Source organism: Podarcis vaucheri (genome assembly GCF_965113315.1).
Source record: "Podarcis vaucheri genome assembly, chromosome: 2".
In the NCBI taxonomy this organism is placed as follows: domain Eukaryota; kingdom Metazoa; phylum Chordata; class Lepidosauria; order Squamata; family Lacertidae; genus Podarcis; species Podarcis vaucheri.
The window spans coordinates 72,397,493-72,415,369 of NC_138760.1; the positions used below are offsets into that span (position 1 = coordinate 72,397,493).

Sequence of the window (17,877 nt, forward strand, 5' to 3'; positions counted from 1 at the left end):
AGCTGTTATATGACTAAACAACACCCTTTTAATAACTGAACTCAGTCTGGGCATAAAGCCTCAAAACTTTGATCTGTGCTACATTCTATTTGAACTTTTAGAAATGCAAGTAATGCATCTGATATTTGATGGACTGACCAGAGGTGCTGTGTAGTCACCAAAGCGATGACAGTATGAACTGGGAGAACTGCATAAAGTGCCCTTCTGTCAATGTAGCTTTCAGCGCTCACAGTCACTTACTGTCAACAGATAGGCTCTGTTGTATGAGAAGGACACTGCATTACTGCTCAGTCGGGTGAAGGCTTTCAATTGAGATGTCGGTTAACCCAACACCTACAAACCTATAATTGCAGTTAAGTCTTTTTCAGCACATAGTTTGCATAGCAGTAGGCTGACTGTACTTGTTTTTTCCTACATAAACCACAGACAGCTAAATGTACCAATTATTCTTAACCAAAGAGAAGACAAAGTAGTAACCAATTAAACAAGGAGAAAGGTGGCAACGGGAGTTTTCAAAACAATGTAATATCAAGAGACGACACAATATCAAGACGCTAAGCCAGGGGTAAGCTTATTTAAGTCATAGATGGTGTACTAAAAAACTATTATTATTGCAATAAATTTATTAACTGCATTCTAAAGCAGTGTTGCAAAGTGTTCTACACATAAGATAATTAAAAACTAGTGTTCCCATGGTCCATTGACAGACTTTAAATTTACAAATCAAAAGTGCACCCTCAGGGTCACTGAATGTCTAAGGCAGGGATAGCCAACATGTTTTCCTTCAGATGCCGTTGAACTCCTATCATGCCTGAACATTTGCCTTGCTGCTTGAGGCTGACGGGCATTCCTGTCCAACAGCATCTACAAGGCACTATGTTTGATACCCCTGGTCTACAGGCTGAACTGGTCTGTGTTAAACGGCTTAAAAATTCCTTTGGAAATGTGATAAGGTACGAAAATTATTATAAAATAATATATGATATAAAATATATGATCCTAATCACACACAAAGGAAGTGAGAGTGGATCAGACCAAGATCCAACTAGCTCAGTATTGTTTATGAATCTGAGGACCCAGTAGGTGGGAGGGGATCCACTGATAGTTCATGGTCCCTTCTTTCCACCTACCCCTGCTATAGACCCTTTTGGATTGTGGTGTGGATTCTGTTAGCAAAGGACACTATTGGCACAGTTCTAAGTCCCGCTTACTCTCCTGCAATCCCCTGTTTTCAGAGCACTGTTTTAAAAAACAAGTTCCACTTGGGTGTGGGTGAGTGGACAGTTTGGAAATTATGTGCATGAATACAACAAATGAAAGCTAAACCAGCCATTGGGATTGAATACTTACAAAAGGGAAGAACAAAATCTATGTATGGCATGGATGAGCAACAGGCAAGTGGATAAACTGAGATGTGGAATGGTAATAGTCAGGCCTTATTGCACCAGCCCAAGTTACCATTTCAGTCATAAAAAAAAATCCAACTGAAAATATGGTTCAAATGAATAGAAGAGATGGGTGTGGAGAAAGAAGATAGCCTACTGTCTAATAACACCCATTTATTAAGCCAGCAATTGCAGAATTTTCTCCATTACAATGACGTTTCACATTTCTAAGATCAAGCCCGCAGATTGTTGCCTTTACCACAAAACAGAGCTAAACCAACTCTAACCCCGGATACATTTTAGTAAGGCATGAAAGAATTCTAGCACATCTAACAGATAAGGATTATCTTTTGACAACCTGATTAGTTTATAAAGGTGTCCCGGGAATCAAGCAGAAAAGAATACGATAGTGCCATAAAAACAGGATCTCTAATGATGTGTGTGAGTTGATTTTCAAGGCTGAAAATCGGTATACATAAGCAGGACCAGGAATTTAGTACAACTGAGGACTAATGAAATCTGCAATAGTCTTGTAATAAAAACAAGTAACTCGGAAGGAAACCTTCTTGCAAGAGAGAAATCCATATAAACCAGGCATGACTGGAAATCATCCATAAAAACTGCAATGTGAGTTAATATTGCCAGAATCAAAGCATTTGACAAGACTGCCTGATAAGACAAAAACCTCTAAGCAGTTTGCATAAAATACTCACAGGGCAGGCTACCTGTACAACTCAGAGGCGGCTGCTCACCCACGAAAGGTGGGTAAGGAAAAGGTGGCGATTGCTATGAACACACTTATGTTGCAGGCAGGAGAATCATAGAAGATTGGAGAGAAAGATGAAAGGCAGCAATTTAACACAACAAAACTGAATACATGATGTTATACAACAGCAAAACTACTACAGTATCTTGGAACTGGGTGTCTGTGTGTAAAGCATGCAGCTCCTTTAAACGGATTGTGCAAGAAAGCACAGCTGATCTTGCCAACCTTTCAACCTGTGTCCACTTCAGTTTTATAAGGCTCGTCAATATCTAGGTTTAGGAAAGGCTTTCCAAGAGTTTCATAGATCTGCTTCGGCCTCAGAATACCATTAGAACGGTAGTCCCAGCCACCAAAACATTAATCCACAGCTAGATACACTGTCGTGCCAGTGGTCGGAGAAGAAGAATTGATAAGATGATTCAGATATGATGTCCCTTCAGTTATGAACAACAGTTTATTGTACGGAGCTGCCTGCGATATATAGCTGCATATAGCAAACAAGCGAGAGCACACTCTGCTCGCTCTCAAGACAAGTGCTTTCAAGTATTTGCCTCTCCGCTTTAGTTCAGCAGCCTGGCACATCATGCAAACATACTTCAATAACATCTTGGTAATGTGCACCCTCTAAAACTCAGAAAGAAGAAGGGCTAATATTAAACACATTCCGTGCCATGTTTCTAGAAAAAGAGGTGCTGGAACCCACAAGGAAAGGCTGCCTCCCTTGTTCTCTTGTAATGAGGTGCCAGGACTGAGTTCCAGTGAGTTCCAGCTGGAAAAAGCCCTGAAGATATTGTACTTTGTTTTAGCATTTAATACAATTGCCAATCTGGAAATTAAGCTAACACAGAAAGCAATGAGCAGTTATTCTTCCCTTAAGAAAGAATATTGAGAAACCCTTACTACCAGTGTATTATTATGTTTTAAATGTATTTTTATAAAAAAATTAAGCCTACCCTGATTGAACTTCCCTCTTACACAGGCTTTTGTGAACTCACCAAACAGAAACCTGGCAAAGCCATTTCTTGTTAGTTCTATGTCAAGATTCTGTTCCAACCTGCAACACCAATTCTTGCAAAATTGCTGTATTTTTCCGTGTATAGCACGACCCTGTGTTTAAGACGACCCCTATTTTGGGGGACTCCAAATTAAGAAAATGGGGGGAGATTACCCAGAGTTGTTGAGCATTTTTGGGAGGGGGTTGCCCAGATGGCCAAAAATTGCTCAGCAGCCGCTGATCACCTGCCCAACTGCCGCAGCAGCAGCCAATCAACAACAGGGATTGCCACAGACACTAATCACCCAACCAATCGCCACTGACAATCTCCTGCTCGCGGCTGCAACACAATCGCCCGCCCCCGCCCTATCCATGTGTAAGACGACCCCCAATTTTAAACATTATTTTATAATAAAAAGTTGTCTTATACACAGAAAACTATGGTAATGTACAGTATCTCCCGGTTATAGTTGTTCAATAATTCCCCCCCCCCCACTTGCAGGCTGTATTAATAGAGATAGTATCAGAAAAGCCACAACCATTCACTTTAACCAATAAAGTAAAATACTTCTGATTTACAAAACATGAGGAAGTTAAAGCTGCTCATTGCCCTCAAAGTGCAGGAGGAGCATCTGATGAAGCAGGCAAGGTCTTTGGAGTTTATGATTACGCAAAGGGAACAAGGGAAACCAATGCCTTGCGATTCCTGTTCTTCCTAATTGCGGTCTTGTGAGAAAAAGCCCTTTTGCATCTCCCACAGCAGGGAGAAGATGCCAGCCAAACATTGTTAAAGAATAGCCAAGAACTTGGAAGGCAAGACAAAGGGAGAGAGAGAAAGATTAAAGTCTCTTTTCTTTTTTGTTAAAAAAAAAAAGTTTGTGCTTTACAGGCCTGATATTATGCTAATTGAAATGCTTATGGGAACACATAACACTGTGAAGTGAAAATAATTTTTATTTTTAAAATAGTAATTATTGCAGTAGGCAAAGTTTTTTTTTTAATTCACTGCCACGTTCTTCTCTTCATTGTGAAATACATAGGGATCAGCCTACGGTTGCCATTTGTTTTCTCAAATAAAAAAAATGTAAAACTAAAATAAGGTGACTGTAGCTGGTTGTTTTTTTAAAAAAAACCAAGTTTTTAAAAGGCAATCATGATAAGTAGCAGCGGACTAGTTCAAGTATTACCATCATCCTCAGGTTATGATGGCGTATTTCACAATGTTTGACCATAGTTAAATAACTACCGTATTTTTCCGTGTATAAGACTATGTTTGTTTCTTTAAAAATTATGCTTAAAAGTGGGGGGTCATCATGGATAGTATATAGTGCAAATTTCTTAAATTTGAGTCGTCCCCCCCCCCAAAATAGGGGGCATCTTATACATGGGAGAGTCTTCTCCATGGAGAAATACGGTATGTTTCTAATGGACTAGAGAGGTAACCCTAGAGATGAACACAACATTGGTTTATATTAAGATGTGTGGTGTGGGGCAGGAGTGGGCAGAAGGTAGACCAGGATCTACTGCTGGCTCTGAGTGATTTGCCACTTAGCAGGCCAGCAGGCGCACTGGCAGTGCCCACCTGACATTCCTCCCAGGGTACCAACCTCCCCACTGCCTCTCACCCCTTGGTGAGCAGCAGCGATGCCACTTTCCAGAGGCCAGGTGTACGGCAGTGACCCTCCCCATCAGCTGCTCCTGGGTCTTGGGCTAAAGTCTTCTCCACAACTTCATACCTGGCCCTTTTCACTGGAGATGCCATAAACTGAACCTGTTGCCTGCACACTCACAAAGACAAGAACTCCTCCTGGCCGCGGGAAAGCAAAGAAGAAGAAGAAGAAGAAGAAGAAGAAGAAGAAGAAGAAGAAGAAGAAGAGGAGGAGGAGGAGGAGGAGGAGGAGTTTGGATTTGATATCCTGCTTTATCACTACCCGAAGGAGTCTCAAAGCGGCTAACATTCTCCTTTCCCTCCCCCACAACAAACACTCTGTGAGGTGAGAGGGGCTGAGAGACTTCAAAGAAGTGTGACACCAGCAGCTGCATGCGGAGGAGCGGAGACGCGAACCCGGTTCCCCAGATTACGAGACTACCGCTCTTAACCATTATACCACACTGGCAAAAAAGCAGTTTGACTATTGTGGGGTTTATACAAAATGGTATCAACAATAGGAACACTTCTTTCTGTACGCAGTGCACCCTGGAAAATAATCATACTGCTAAACCTCAGGTGGAAAGTAAGTATTGTGTGCACCAACACTAAGGGCTTGTCAGAATTTCCACTGGAACCCACCCTGTAGTTCATCGCAGTACCTGCGCAATTTCCAAATGACATCAAAGTGGGATTGTTAAGGGTTCACACAGAAAGTTTTGAAAGATATCGACTATTTTGTGTGTGGAGCTGTGGAAAATACAATCTCCAAAAGTATTCCACCGCCCAAGTTAATAGAAATTAAGTTCTTAGCTACAGCAGCCAAGATTCTATCTACAGAAGGGTGCTCTTCTCAGCTTCGTTGGCAAATGGATTAAAAGCATGCAGACAATCGCAATAAAAACAGCATGGCACCACCATGAATAAAGATGGTTCAATTTTCAATGCAAGTTTATTGTTCTAGCCAAAGGCCATGGCAAACCCACAGCAAGAGTGGCAGCGAAACAATGCAGAATCGAGAATATGAGCCAACATCCATGATGTAAGAGAGAGGTTATCGGAGACACCAAGAAATTCAAATCCAATTTGATTTCAAACGTATAACCTCTGAATCACCGCAACAATTTATAGTGATTTTATATAACACTTTCCCCCCCCCCTTTTTTTTTGCAGCCAGTGCATAGAGGACCACTCTGCATGTTATGAAGCTATTATTGTCACTCAGAAGAAACCAAACCATTTCTGCTGGGGTGTACCCCATGACCCTGAGATTAAGAGTCCCACGCTCTACCGACTGAACTACCCTTAATGTTTTTACTTTACAATCAGTCTGATCATTTATGAAGGAGATACCAGGCATATACAGGTGAAACTCGGAAAATTAGAATATCGTGGAAAAGTTCATTTATTTCAGTAATTCAACTTAAAAGGTGAAACTAATATATGAGATAGACTCATGACATGCAAAGCGACATATGTCAAGCCTTTATTTGTTTTAATTGTGACGATCATGGCGTACAGCTGTTGAAAACCCCAAATTAACAATTTCAGAAAATTAGAATATTAAATGAAATCAGCAAAACAAGGACTGCAAATAGAGCAATATTGGACCCCTGAGAAGTAGAAGCATGCATATGTACTCAGTACTTGGTTTGGGCCCCTTTTGCATCAATTACTGCCTCAATGCGGCGTGGCATGGATGCTATCAGCCTATGGCATTGCTGAAGTGTTATGGAAGACCAGGAAGCTTTAATAGCAGCCTTCAGCTCTTCTGCATTGCTCAATCTCATGTCTCTCATCTGTCTCTTGGCAATCCCCATAGATTCCCTAGGGGGTTCAGGTCAGGCGAGTTTGCTGGCCAATCAAGCACAGTAATCCCATGGGAATTGAACCAGGTTTTGGTACTTTTGGCAGTGTGGGCAGGTGCCAAAGTCCTGCTGGAAAATGAAGTCAGCATCCCCATAAAGCTCGTCTGCAGAAGGAAGCATGAAGTGCTCCAAAATCTCCTGGTAGATGGCTGCGTTGACCCTGGACTTAATGAAGCACAGTGGACCAACACCAGCTGATGACATGGCTCCCCAAATCTCTTTTCTGATGAGAGCAGCTTTTGCATCTCATTTGGAAACCAACGACCCAGAGTCTGGAGGAAGAATGGGGAGGCACACAATGCCAGATGCTTGAAGTCCAGTGTGAAGTTTCCACAGTCTGTGTTGATTTGGGGAGACATTTGGCCCCAGTATTAGAAACTGAGATATAAAAGCTAATTGCCAAATGGCACCTAAACCTAGGTTACAGTTGCCAGAACAGAATGTCTAGGCACTTTTTTGTTTGTTTCAGGGGAATTTTTAATTATTATTAATTTCAATTCTTTACCACTTTATATTTAAAGGAAAATTCTCAAAGTGGTTTACAACACATTAAAACATCAAATAAAACAAATTCAAGCTTCAAGGAAAATAGTTCAGATCCTTCTCTAAATGACGTTTTGCTTTCCCATATTTATTTACCTACTTAATTTACTTTATTTTTCCGTCTATAAGGTGTCCCCTATTTTTTGGGCTTCAAAATTTAGAAAATCGGGGGGGTGTGTGTGAGCTTTTGGGGAGGATTATTTTTGGGGGGGAATGCCGAAAACCGCTCACCCACCAGAATGCAGCACACAACCGTTCGCATCACTTAAAATTGCCGCTTACAATCTTGGGCTCACACTTTGTTCCGGCGGGTGAGCGATTTTTAGTGTTGGCCGCTTGATTGTTTTGGGGGGGGGGGGAATCCCGAAAATCGCTCACCTGCTGGAACGCAGCACACAACCGCTGGCGTCGCAACTGCCTGATCACTGCCATTAGCCCTCCTGCTTGCCGCTTGCATCGCAGAAGCCACCTATCAGCTCCCCGATCGCCGCCAGCGGCCGCCAAACACGCTCCCGCTTGCTGCGACAAGGGCAGCTGTCTATTGGCTGCTGCAGCGGCAAGCAGGAGGGCTAAAGGCAGTGATCAGGCAGCTGCGACGCGAGCGGTTGTGTGCTGCATTCTGGCGGGTCAGCGATGTTCGGCAACCCCGCCCTCCAACAATCAAGCGGCCAATCGCCGCTTACAATCCAGGCTCGCGCCAAAAAACCATTCACACATCCCCCTCAGCACTACCCGTATGTAAGACAAGCCTAAATTTTGAGCCGCATTTTTGGATAAAAAAAGCTCATCTTATACATGGAAAAATACAGTATATAGCTGTCCAATAGAAGAAGTACAGTGGTGCCCCGCAAGACGAATGCCTCGCAAGACGGAAAACTCGCTAGACGAAAGAGTTTTCCATTTTGGAGGTGCTTCGCAAAACGAATTTCCTATGGGCTTGCTTTGCAAGACGACAATGTCTTGCGAGTTCCTGCTGGTTTTTTCCCCTCCCCCCCTTTCTAAGCTGCTAAGCTGCTTATCAGATGATCCGATCAGCAGATAAGCCGCTAAAAGCCGCTAATAGCGCTAATCCGTCAATGGGCTTGCTTCGCAAGACGAAAAAACCGCTAGACAAAGAGAATCACAGAACAGATTCTTTTCGTCTTGCGAGGCACCACTGTACTCTAAGAAAACAGTGTGGTATAAGACTAGAGTATCAGACTAGGACCCGGGGGATCAGGGTTTAAATCCCCACTCAGTCCTGAAGCTCACTGGGTGACCTTGGCCTACTTCACAGGGAAGTTGTAGGGATTAACTAAGGAGGGGGTGAACAATGGACTCCTTGGGGGGAAAGGCAGGATAGCAACGCAGTAAATAAGCTCTTCTGCTTACATTGATACTGAAAATAAAGATTCCAAATTCAGTTTTGATTTGTACGGACAAAAGTTAATTATTTTTTACTCCAAATTCTGCTATCAAAACTTCCTCTGCCAAATCAAGGTAATCAAGTCCCCACTTCCTCGGCCCTTTTAAAATTTCTTCATTTAGCTGGCTCACTAAGAGAGTTACAACCCTGTAAAAGGGGGTGGGTGGGTTCAGTTTGTGCAACCAAGTCCCTTGCAAACATATTGTATCAAATTGCTGAAGCATACAATTAAATTCCTAATCTGCCTTTTTATTATCCCAACACGCCAGGTTGCACTAATGATTGCTAAGCCCTTTCTGGATGCCTTCTAGTCAGTTATGGTATCTTAGAGAAGAGCTAAAGGTATCATAATTTGCTATTCTATAGTTACCCCTACGCCTGGGCTTACCTTGAGCATTTGTTAATGGGTAATCCCTTTGATTTCTGCAAAACAGATTGCTAGAAGGGTAGGAGTTTGGAGCTTCAAACCTGGAAATGTTTATTCCAACATCTACATTCAGGCCAATATTATGAAGTTCCCCGTCTTGTTTATTGCATCATATCTATATATAATTAGGATAGGGTGGCAAAGGCGGGAATCTTATGGCTTGAGAACTTCCGGCACCTTCCTCTCAAGTTGCCTTTTCCAGACTGAAATTCCCTTTCTCTAGTACAGGGAATGAATATCTAACTTGCCATTAGAATGGGTGGGTGGCAGGGGCTTCCTTGGACAACTTTTTAATTCAAGTAACAGCTTTCTGTCAGCAAACATATGAATTAGAGTCCAAACTTTATCCCACACATCTCGATCCTGAAAGATTAATGCGACACTGCCTACCTGGTTACAGTTAAGGCAGGTATTCACAATTGACAGGCCCGAGGCAGAGGGTACTTGCTCAGGCTGCCCACAGTCATGACCCATCCAGCCTCAGCAGATTTGTGGAGTTTCCTAGGGGCTCCAGAGAATGGGGGAAAGACTCTCCCCACTCACAGCTCTTTCTTCACCCTGTCCTCTCTTCCTCCTCCAGCTGCTTTTCCATGCCTGCTTGAATTTCAGTTCAGATTATGTTTTCACCATTCTGCTGGATTTCTTCACTGGCCAGTTATGAACATCTGTGGAACATCTGGGGGCCTCTTTCTAGAAGAATCATCACTGGAAATATGACTTTCCCACTCATTCACTACCTTTCCAAGTGTGCTTATTAATCCATCACCCGCTGCCTTTTCCTCCTGTCTGTGCTTAGACCTATCCGCATCTTGATGTACCTCCAAACTATCACCAACTTCAGTTTCTTGTCTGGTAGGTCTCAACTGTGTCAGAATTCCTGCCTCCACTAACTAGTGCACCAATTATGGCATTCAAACCTTTCCCAGCGCATCAATTCTGCTAAATATTCCCTCTACTGTTTGTTTTGTCAAGAGACATTGGTCACATCAAAGTTTCCACATTGAGGCTGTTTAAAAGCAGGCATTATGTGGAAACTCAATGGAACCTCGACCAGTATTCTTGCCACTGCATTTTGGACATTTTTGAGCTGTCTTCAAGGGCAGCCCCATCTAGAACATATTGCAATAATGAAATCTGGACATCAGTGTTGAATCTAGCAGCACCCCCAGGCTGCAGACCTCTTCCTTCAAGGGGAGTACAATCACAACCAGGACAGGAGGTTCCTGCCTCCAGGACATGAGAACTTGGCACCCATAACATCTCTGTCCTTTCAGGATTCAACTTCAGTTTGCAGGGCCACATCCAGCCTATCACCGCCTCCAAGCATCGTTACAACACCTCAATAGCCTCTCGGGATTCAGATGGAACAAAGATGCAGAGCTGGATGTCACCGGCATATTGATTACCACTTCTTACCAAAACTGGTGACAGCTCCCATAGGCTTCATATCGTTAAATTGCATGAGGCACAAGATGGAACCTCATCGGATGCCATAGGACAGCTCCCAGGGTGCTGAACAGCAGCTTCCCACAACTACTTTCTGGAAATGGCCCCAGAGGTATGAGCGGAACCACAGAAACACAGTGCCCTCATCTCCCTGAGACGATCCAGAAGGATACCATGGTCAACAGTCTCAAAAGCTGTCAAGAGATTGAAGAGAACAAGCAGGGTCACACTCTTTCCATCTCTCCCCCAACAAATGTCATCAACCAGTGAGACTGAGATAGTTTCTGTGCCATGACCAGGCCTGAAGCCTAAGTAACCAGTTTCTGCAATCATGCCTGAAGCTGGACCACCATCACCTTCTAGATGAGATGGACCGATGGCCTGATTCAGCAGGCTCATCTTATGTTCAATAAATAATGAAAAGCAACCTTGAAGTGGCTGCCAATCTAGAGAAGGCACTTTAGCAATCTGAAAGCTCCTGCTTTGACCATGCCTTGTCAAGTGAGTGAAAAAAGGACAGGTCTCCAGGGACGCTACTCTGACACCTTCCTTCCAATGAAAAGAAGGCAGCTCCACGAAAGGAGCTCTTGGGGAAGCTTCTCATGTGGTATTTGGAAGATGTCAGTGTGCATCTCCATGCCTTAAAAGGAGTGAAAGTTCCATATGAGAAAGGCAACACTCAGGTATGCATCCACAGACATTTAGCTCTGTCCTTGCAGATGTCTTGCAAATACACCTTCTCAAAAGAGTTGGCCCACACTTAACTTTAGTGGGCTCTCTGGCACTTTTATACGATTTATCCTGCAAGCACAGGATAAATCAAATTAGTGGTACAATATTTCTAAAGCATTTATGTGGGGTATTGTTTTCGTTTGTTACTATGCTGTGTATTTTTGTGTGTGTGTGTTTTGTAAACTACTCTGTGATTTTCAGATGAAGGGTGGCATAGAAAATCAATCAATCAATCAATCAATCAATCAGAGGCAGTTTGTTTTCCTTTTACCTCATCATTCTCCCCACCCCCTTTCGTATCCTGTCTTATTAGACTGTGCACCTTCAGGCAGGAGCTGTCCTATCTTTTAATAACTGTGCAGCACTTAAAAAAATTCAGGCACAATAACAACAACAATAATAATATGCCACCCATCTGACAGGGTTGCCCCAGCCACTCTGGACAACTTCCAACAATTTATAAAAACCACCGCAAAACATCCAACATTAAAAACTTCTCTGTACAGGGCTGCCTTCAGAAAGTCTTTATTCAACAACCACCTCTGTGGGTGAGAGAAGGGGGGGGGGTGCCCCAAGATACCTATGTAACATATGTAGTGCAAGTACAGCAGATTCACAAAAGCAGTAAAATGTACCAGACATCTGGCTGAAACAATACTGAACCAACTCAAGGATACAAATCTGTGCTGTGCTTCCGGGTATCTAAAGCAGCTTTTCTCAGCCAGGTGCTTTCTACATGTCTTGAACTACAAGTCCCATCAGCAATGCTGTCTGGGGCAGAAGTGAGTTATAGTCCCAAACACCTGGTGGGAACCCAGTTCGGAATCTCCAATAAAAGCGCATATGTATTCATACATAGATGACTTCTAGGATATAAGTTTGAGAGATCTGTTTTTTTACAGACACTACGAAACTTGTACTGGATGTAAAAATTAATAAATGCCACAAAGTTCCAGTAGAAGGTAAGGATGCCAAGTTCAGCCGGTATACAATACAGTTCTGATCCTACAAAAACTGAAGTGGTAAACTACTTTGGGGCTCCTCACTTTATACATATATCAGTAAATTACTGGTTTTCTTCAACCAACTTTTACTCAGAGTAGACCCACTGAAATTAATGACACTGACTAGCTTAAATCCCATTCATTTCAGTGGGTCTACTCTGAGGGAAAGCTGGCTGAATAAAATCCTATGCAAATCTGTATAAGCAGAACGCAAAGCTATTCCACAGAATAAATAATCTGTTAAATTAAGTGTATTATTTGCATGAGAAAATCTCATGGAATTTCGGCAATTGTAAACACAGCACACGCTGAAGGACACCATCGTCAACCACTTTTACTACTCAAGACAAGTACACATTAAAGTTATATTTGGTTCCACAGCTTTTTATATTAAAAAAAAAAATCACTGCAGTAAGGTATTTGGAATCAAACATTGTGTGATGATATCATGCAGAGTACTGGTTGAAAAGAGCAGCTGGAATATAAAGCATCAATTGGGCTTCTAATAGTTTGAACTACCAATAGACAAGCTAAAAAGGGCAAAAGGCAATAATTCAATGGATTTTGTGCTGTGTTTACTTAAAGCAGACTATAAAGTAGCACACCTTTTTGCAGCACTTGTCAGTTCTGCAACATATTGATTTATCTGCAGTTCTTAATTCCCACCCCCGGGACATGAGATATTAGGAGGGAACTGAAATTTGCATCACTTTCAAAAGGGGACAGGGGAAATCCCTCTCTGGTATACTTGACTGATTTCAGTTCACTTCTGACATCAGTTTCTTCATTCACTTTATAAGTGTAATACAGTACTGTAAAGCAGACAGAAAGCTATGTTGAAAGATGTTCACATTTCTGCTAGAAGAAAACCTGGTTGCTCTGAAAGACATTGTCACACCGTAATGTTAAAAGCACAGAGTTGCCTATTCCCTGCTGAGTTGCCAACTTTTTATCCAGCAAGACCCCATTTAACAGCTTTAAGACAAACAGAAACGTAGTAGGTGATTACTTTTCCTGTATTCCACAGATAGTTTCTGAATATTATTTTTTACAAGCTATGCTGCTGTTAGAAATACAGGAGCTTTGTTTAGGAAAGTGTTGTCAACCCTATTTCCAAATCACTTTGATGCAAATATATTCCTAACAGTATAACTAGAAGCTTGTCAGAATGCCTACTCCAGTGTTTCCCAACCGGTGTTCCGCGGCACACTACTGTGCCGTGAGACGTTGGCTGGTGTGCCGTGGGAGGGAGTCGGGCGGTGAGAGGCGGCGGCGGCGAGGATCTGCATCGAGCCGGGGGCGGCTCCGCGGTGGTGGTGCCGAGCGGCGGGGCAGCGCGTGCAAAAGGGAGGAGCGCGAGACAGCGGAGGAGGAGGAGGCCGGCATGTCCGGGCAGCAGCAGCAACAACAGCAGCAGCAACTCCTGGCGATGGCTCCTCAAGCCCCGCCGCCGCCCCCTCCTCCGCCCGCTATCGCCGCCACCACCACAACAGCCGCCGCCGCCCCTCAGTCCCTCGCTCTGCTGCCTCCTCCCACCCCCAAAGCTTGGAGGTTCCCCGGCAAGGGGGAGGGAAAAAACTTTCACTTTCGTGCGTCCCTCCCGGCGTGACGCTGCGCGCTGACGTCACGGGGCTTTAATGGTGGTGTGCCGCGAGATTTTTTTCAGTAAACAGGTGTGCCGTTGCCCAAAAAAGTTTGGGAAACACTGGCCTACTCACACAAGCATGCCATTGATCACAATTAAAGAAGCCAATTTTTATTTACCATAAAACTTATTTATTTAAGTTAAACCATCCTTTTCTTATTACAGCTTTAGTTAACAATGTGGTTTTAATTTAATCTGCAGCCCAATCCCAAACTGGACAAAAGCCCACTGAATTTAGTGGAATTTCCCCCAAAATTATATACAGAGAATTGCAATTTTACACTGCACAATAAGTAAAACCAAGAGGAGCTAGTTACATCAAATCTGCAGTACAATGCCAGCATGTTAACTGTGTTAATTTACAATAATGTATGGAAAATTAATCTCTTTGCCTCTTCCACACGAAACAGTGAGCTTTAAACACATCTCTTAACAAAAATTGAAGCTGATCACTGCCAAAAAAATCGCATAGCTTTTAAATGAACTTATTTCCAGAAGTCTACATTAAAGAGAGCAAAATCTGCATGTGATCATAACCAAAAGGTTAGCATACTAAGGTGTTGGGTTTTTTAAAAATATATAATGCGCAGGAGTGGAGCCTGTTAAATTATCTTTAAAGTCACGTTTTCCTCCAGCCCAGCCTGTCTTCCTAGCACACACACTCCTTTCCTGTACTTGCCAGAGGACAAAGTAATACCTGACAGGGAGGCAGATTTCCAATAGCTACCCATCTGTCAAGGCAAACTGCAGCTCCAAAGAGAAAGATTATTATTATTATTAAACCCAACACACACACACACACACACATTTCAAGCTTTAATTTAAGGTGCCTAAAAGAATCAGGTTGGGAGGGAGAGGTGCAGGCGGACTGCCCTGCTCACCAGACTGAGAAAAGGGAAATAATTCTTACATAAGCATTTGCTTTACAACTGGACCTCTTCAGACTCCCCGCTTCCTTCCTCTCTCTTTCTCTCTTTAATACCGAGTTTCACACACAAAATGGGACGGTTTTGCAGCAAAGCATGCCTCGCTGTAAGAAACAAAACAAAAACGCTCGCGACGACTGACCATAAACAAATAGCCATCGTCCATACTCCAATCCGACATACCTGGGGCATGCCATTGATCTCGACAGGCCTTTAATTCCTCGTAACCAGTTCCGGATCTAGGTGCTCGGGGCTAACTCGGTGGCAAGACCAGCAAGGTGAACAGACCGAAAGCGTTTAAGGAACCGGGAGCCGCAAGTGCCATTGCCAAACCTCAGCACCCAGGTCACCACCCTGGGTGAGGTTAGGATCCCACCGCAAGGAGCCGACGCACTCCTTGGAAAGCGAGTTCTCCCTAACTCCCCTGGCCCTTCCACTCCCCCGCACCTCGCTTTTTATTTCCATTCAGCACTTTCCATTAATCTACAACTTGCTGCGGACCCCCCCCCGCACCCTCCCCTCCTGCGAGCTCAGCTGCGTCTGAACTCTAGTAACCCCTCCAAAGCTCGCTGCCAGACCCAAGCGGCAGCAAAAGCAGTCTCCAGACCTGCGCGCAGCAAGGAAAAAGGGGGCAGGGCGGGGAAAGGGGGGGGGCTTCCCAGTATTGCTCTTGAAAGGGGGGGGGGAGAGAGAGGCTGCAATAACTCAAAGGCACTGTGCAACTGTCCCATGAATTTGGCGACGTATCGTGGCAAATGGGCAGGGGGTGTTCGGAAGGCCTTTAAGAGGATCCAGGCAGGGAAGACCCCCCCCCCTTCTCAGTCACAGCCTCTCGGCCTTTTAAGCAGCCAAGCCAGGAGTTTGGGTGGGAAAGGGCCATAATAAGAAGGTGGGAGGGGATGGAGGAGGCCCTCGTTGGGAGGGAAGATCCTCAGGAAACGAGAGGCGACGGGGTGGGGTGGGGGGTAAAAAGACAGGCAGATCTGGAGAAGAGGGAGGCGGTGTTGGCAACGTGGGCGAGGGTTTGGAAAGGATCGAGGGGGGGGGTGACTAAGGAGGAGATCGGGGAGCGGGAGGGGATCTGGGAAGGGCCCCGAGGCTCCGGAGAAAGGGCCGTTAGGAAGGCTGGGGAATGGGCATGCTGGGCGGGGGCGGGGTGGGGATGCAAGCGGCTCGGGCGCTTCTCCATCACCTGGGCTGTGCGATCCGCCTCCGCCCCAGCCGGGGGGCTTCGGATTGTTCCGCTCGCTTGTTCGCCCGCTCCTCCGCCGCCTCCTCCTCCTCCGCCTCCTCCTGGCTGCTCCTACAGCAGCTGCCAAGGCTCCATGCCCGGCCTGCGTCGGCTCAGCGGCACCCGATCGGCCTCCACAGGCAGCAGCATCGTCGTGGTCGTGGTCCGCCTGCCGGCGAGCGCCGCTGCCCCATTAGCAGGCGGCCATGGGGCCCTCCGCGGTGCTGCGCTCTGCGCCTGCAGCCAGCTCCCAGAGCAGCCCGTCCGTCCCCCTCCTCTAGCCCTTGCCGGCGGAGAGCGCATGCGCCCGCCCCGCCGAAACAAAAAGTCGCTGCTGCTGCTGTCGCGGCCGGCGCGCTGCTCGGTTGGCGGGCGGGGGCAGGATGCGGCTGGCTCGCCCTCTCCTGGGCGCCTCGGCGCTTGCAGGTCCCGTTCCTCGCCCGCGGGGCCAGTCCAGCCGCTCCGCGCGGGAGCGGAGCCCAGCCAGCGCGGCCGCAGGTGGCCTAGCTTGTCGCGAAAGGCGGAGAGAGAGAAGATCCCTCGGGGTGATCCCGCTGCCTGATTCCAGCTGCTCAGTAGGAAGCCCCGTTGTGTTCGGGGACTTCCAAGTAAATATATATAAATCGAGGATTCATAAGCCCAACTATATAAATCTAATAAGAAATGATATTCCACGGCTTTTTTAATGTGTTTGTGGGGGCGTTATTGTTTTGCTGCTTTTAACCACAGTATTTATTTTTTTACCCTATGAACCGCCCTCGGTAATATAAATCTAATTAATAATAATAGTAATAATAATCACCTAGGAATTTGGGATTGTGGCGAAATCCTATAATTGCCTACTAGGAACTAACAATAAATTATAATTCTTACTCCACCTATCTGATTGCGTTGTCCCAGCCACTCTGGACGGCTTCCGGAATAATATAAAAACACAGTGAGACATCAAACATTAAAAAGTAAGCCCTCTGCATTCAAGGGGGCGCTTTCTCTAGTCCCGGATCAGGTGCAGACCTCCTAAGCCTGTCCCAAGGTATACAATAATAGGTTTTCTGGAAAAGAAGATGGTCCTTTTATGGACAATAGCAAAACTTCCCTTAGGACCCCCCCCCAACCTGGCCTGATACTGCATAAAGAAATCAGATGGGCACAGCTGGGTAAGGTCAAACCCACCCAGTTCATTCATCCAAGTCTCGGTAATGCAAACCAGATCATCCAGTCCTGAATGATCATGGTGGACTGCTCTGGCATTCAATAGCAGCACAAACCAGGGAGGCTTGGTGGATAGCCTACCAGTATCTCTAGAGGAAGGAACAGAAATCAAACGATTTCTAACTACCCATGTGGTAGTTAGCCTCTTCACCTGAACCCCCACCCACTGAAATAGAGGAAGCATCTTAGCAATTCCTAGCTATATGCCCAGCAAGACACATTTTAGCATTTAATATCCAAAGGCAGTTTTAAGGTTGCACAACCAGTGTGCTTGAGCTGGGCACTGTGCTGCAGGGACTACCACAACAATGCTGTAGAACAGAGCGCGAGAGGCAGTCACATAGGGCGCTAGTGAAATTGGAGAGCCCCAATTCCACCACTGCGATATCAACCGATACTGTACTTAAGAGCCACAGATATTAAACTAAGGCCCCATAGGCGCTGACTCCATGGGGCTTGAGGGGCCCCGAGCCCCCTCAAAAATTCGTTTGGGGGGGCTCTGCCCCCCCAATAATCTTCGGCGCCCCTCCAGCAGAGCGCCATCGCCGCCCCTCCCCCAGCCCAAAATGCACAGGGTCGGGCTGCATGCCTCCTTCCCTCCCTCCCGAGCAAAAGCTCCACCCAATTTCCGCTCCGGAGCTGATT

At 45.3% G+C, this 17,877-nt stretch overlaps 1 protein-coding gene across 3 annotated transcripts in view; it reads right to left on the minus strand.

The window, feature by feature from the left end:
- The window catches only part of RNF145 (ring finger protein 145), a 58,429-nt gene extending 42,116 nt beyond the window's left edge, over nucleotides 1–16,313 (minus strand). Inside the window, exon 1 of one of the 3 annotated variants that reach the window (XM_082210990.1) lies at nucleotides 15,982–16,313. Coding sequence is in view for 1 of the 3 variants with exons in the window: in XM_082210989.1 (XP_082067115.1) it covers nucleotides 14,973–14,981 (9 nt within the window). In the remaining 2 variants the exon portion in view is untranslated. Of the gene's footprint in view, nucleotides 1–14,773; nucleotides 14,900–14,972; nucleotides 15,225–15,981 lie in introns of those variants that run through there. The other 2 variants (XM_082210989.1, XM_082210991.1) reach the window with 2 other exon arrangements.
- Nucleotides 16,314–17,877: the final 1,564 nt, after the last annotated feature.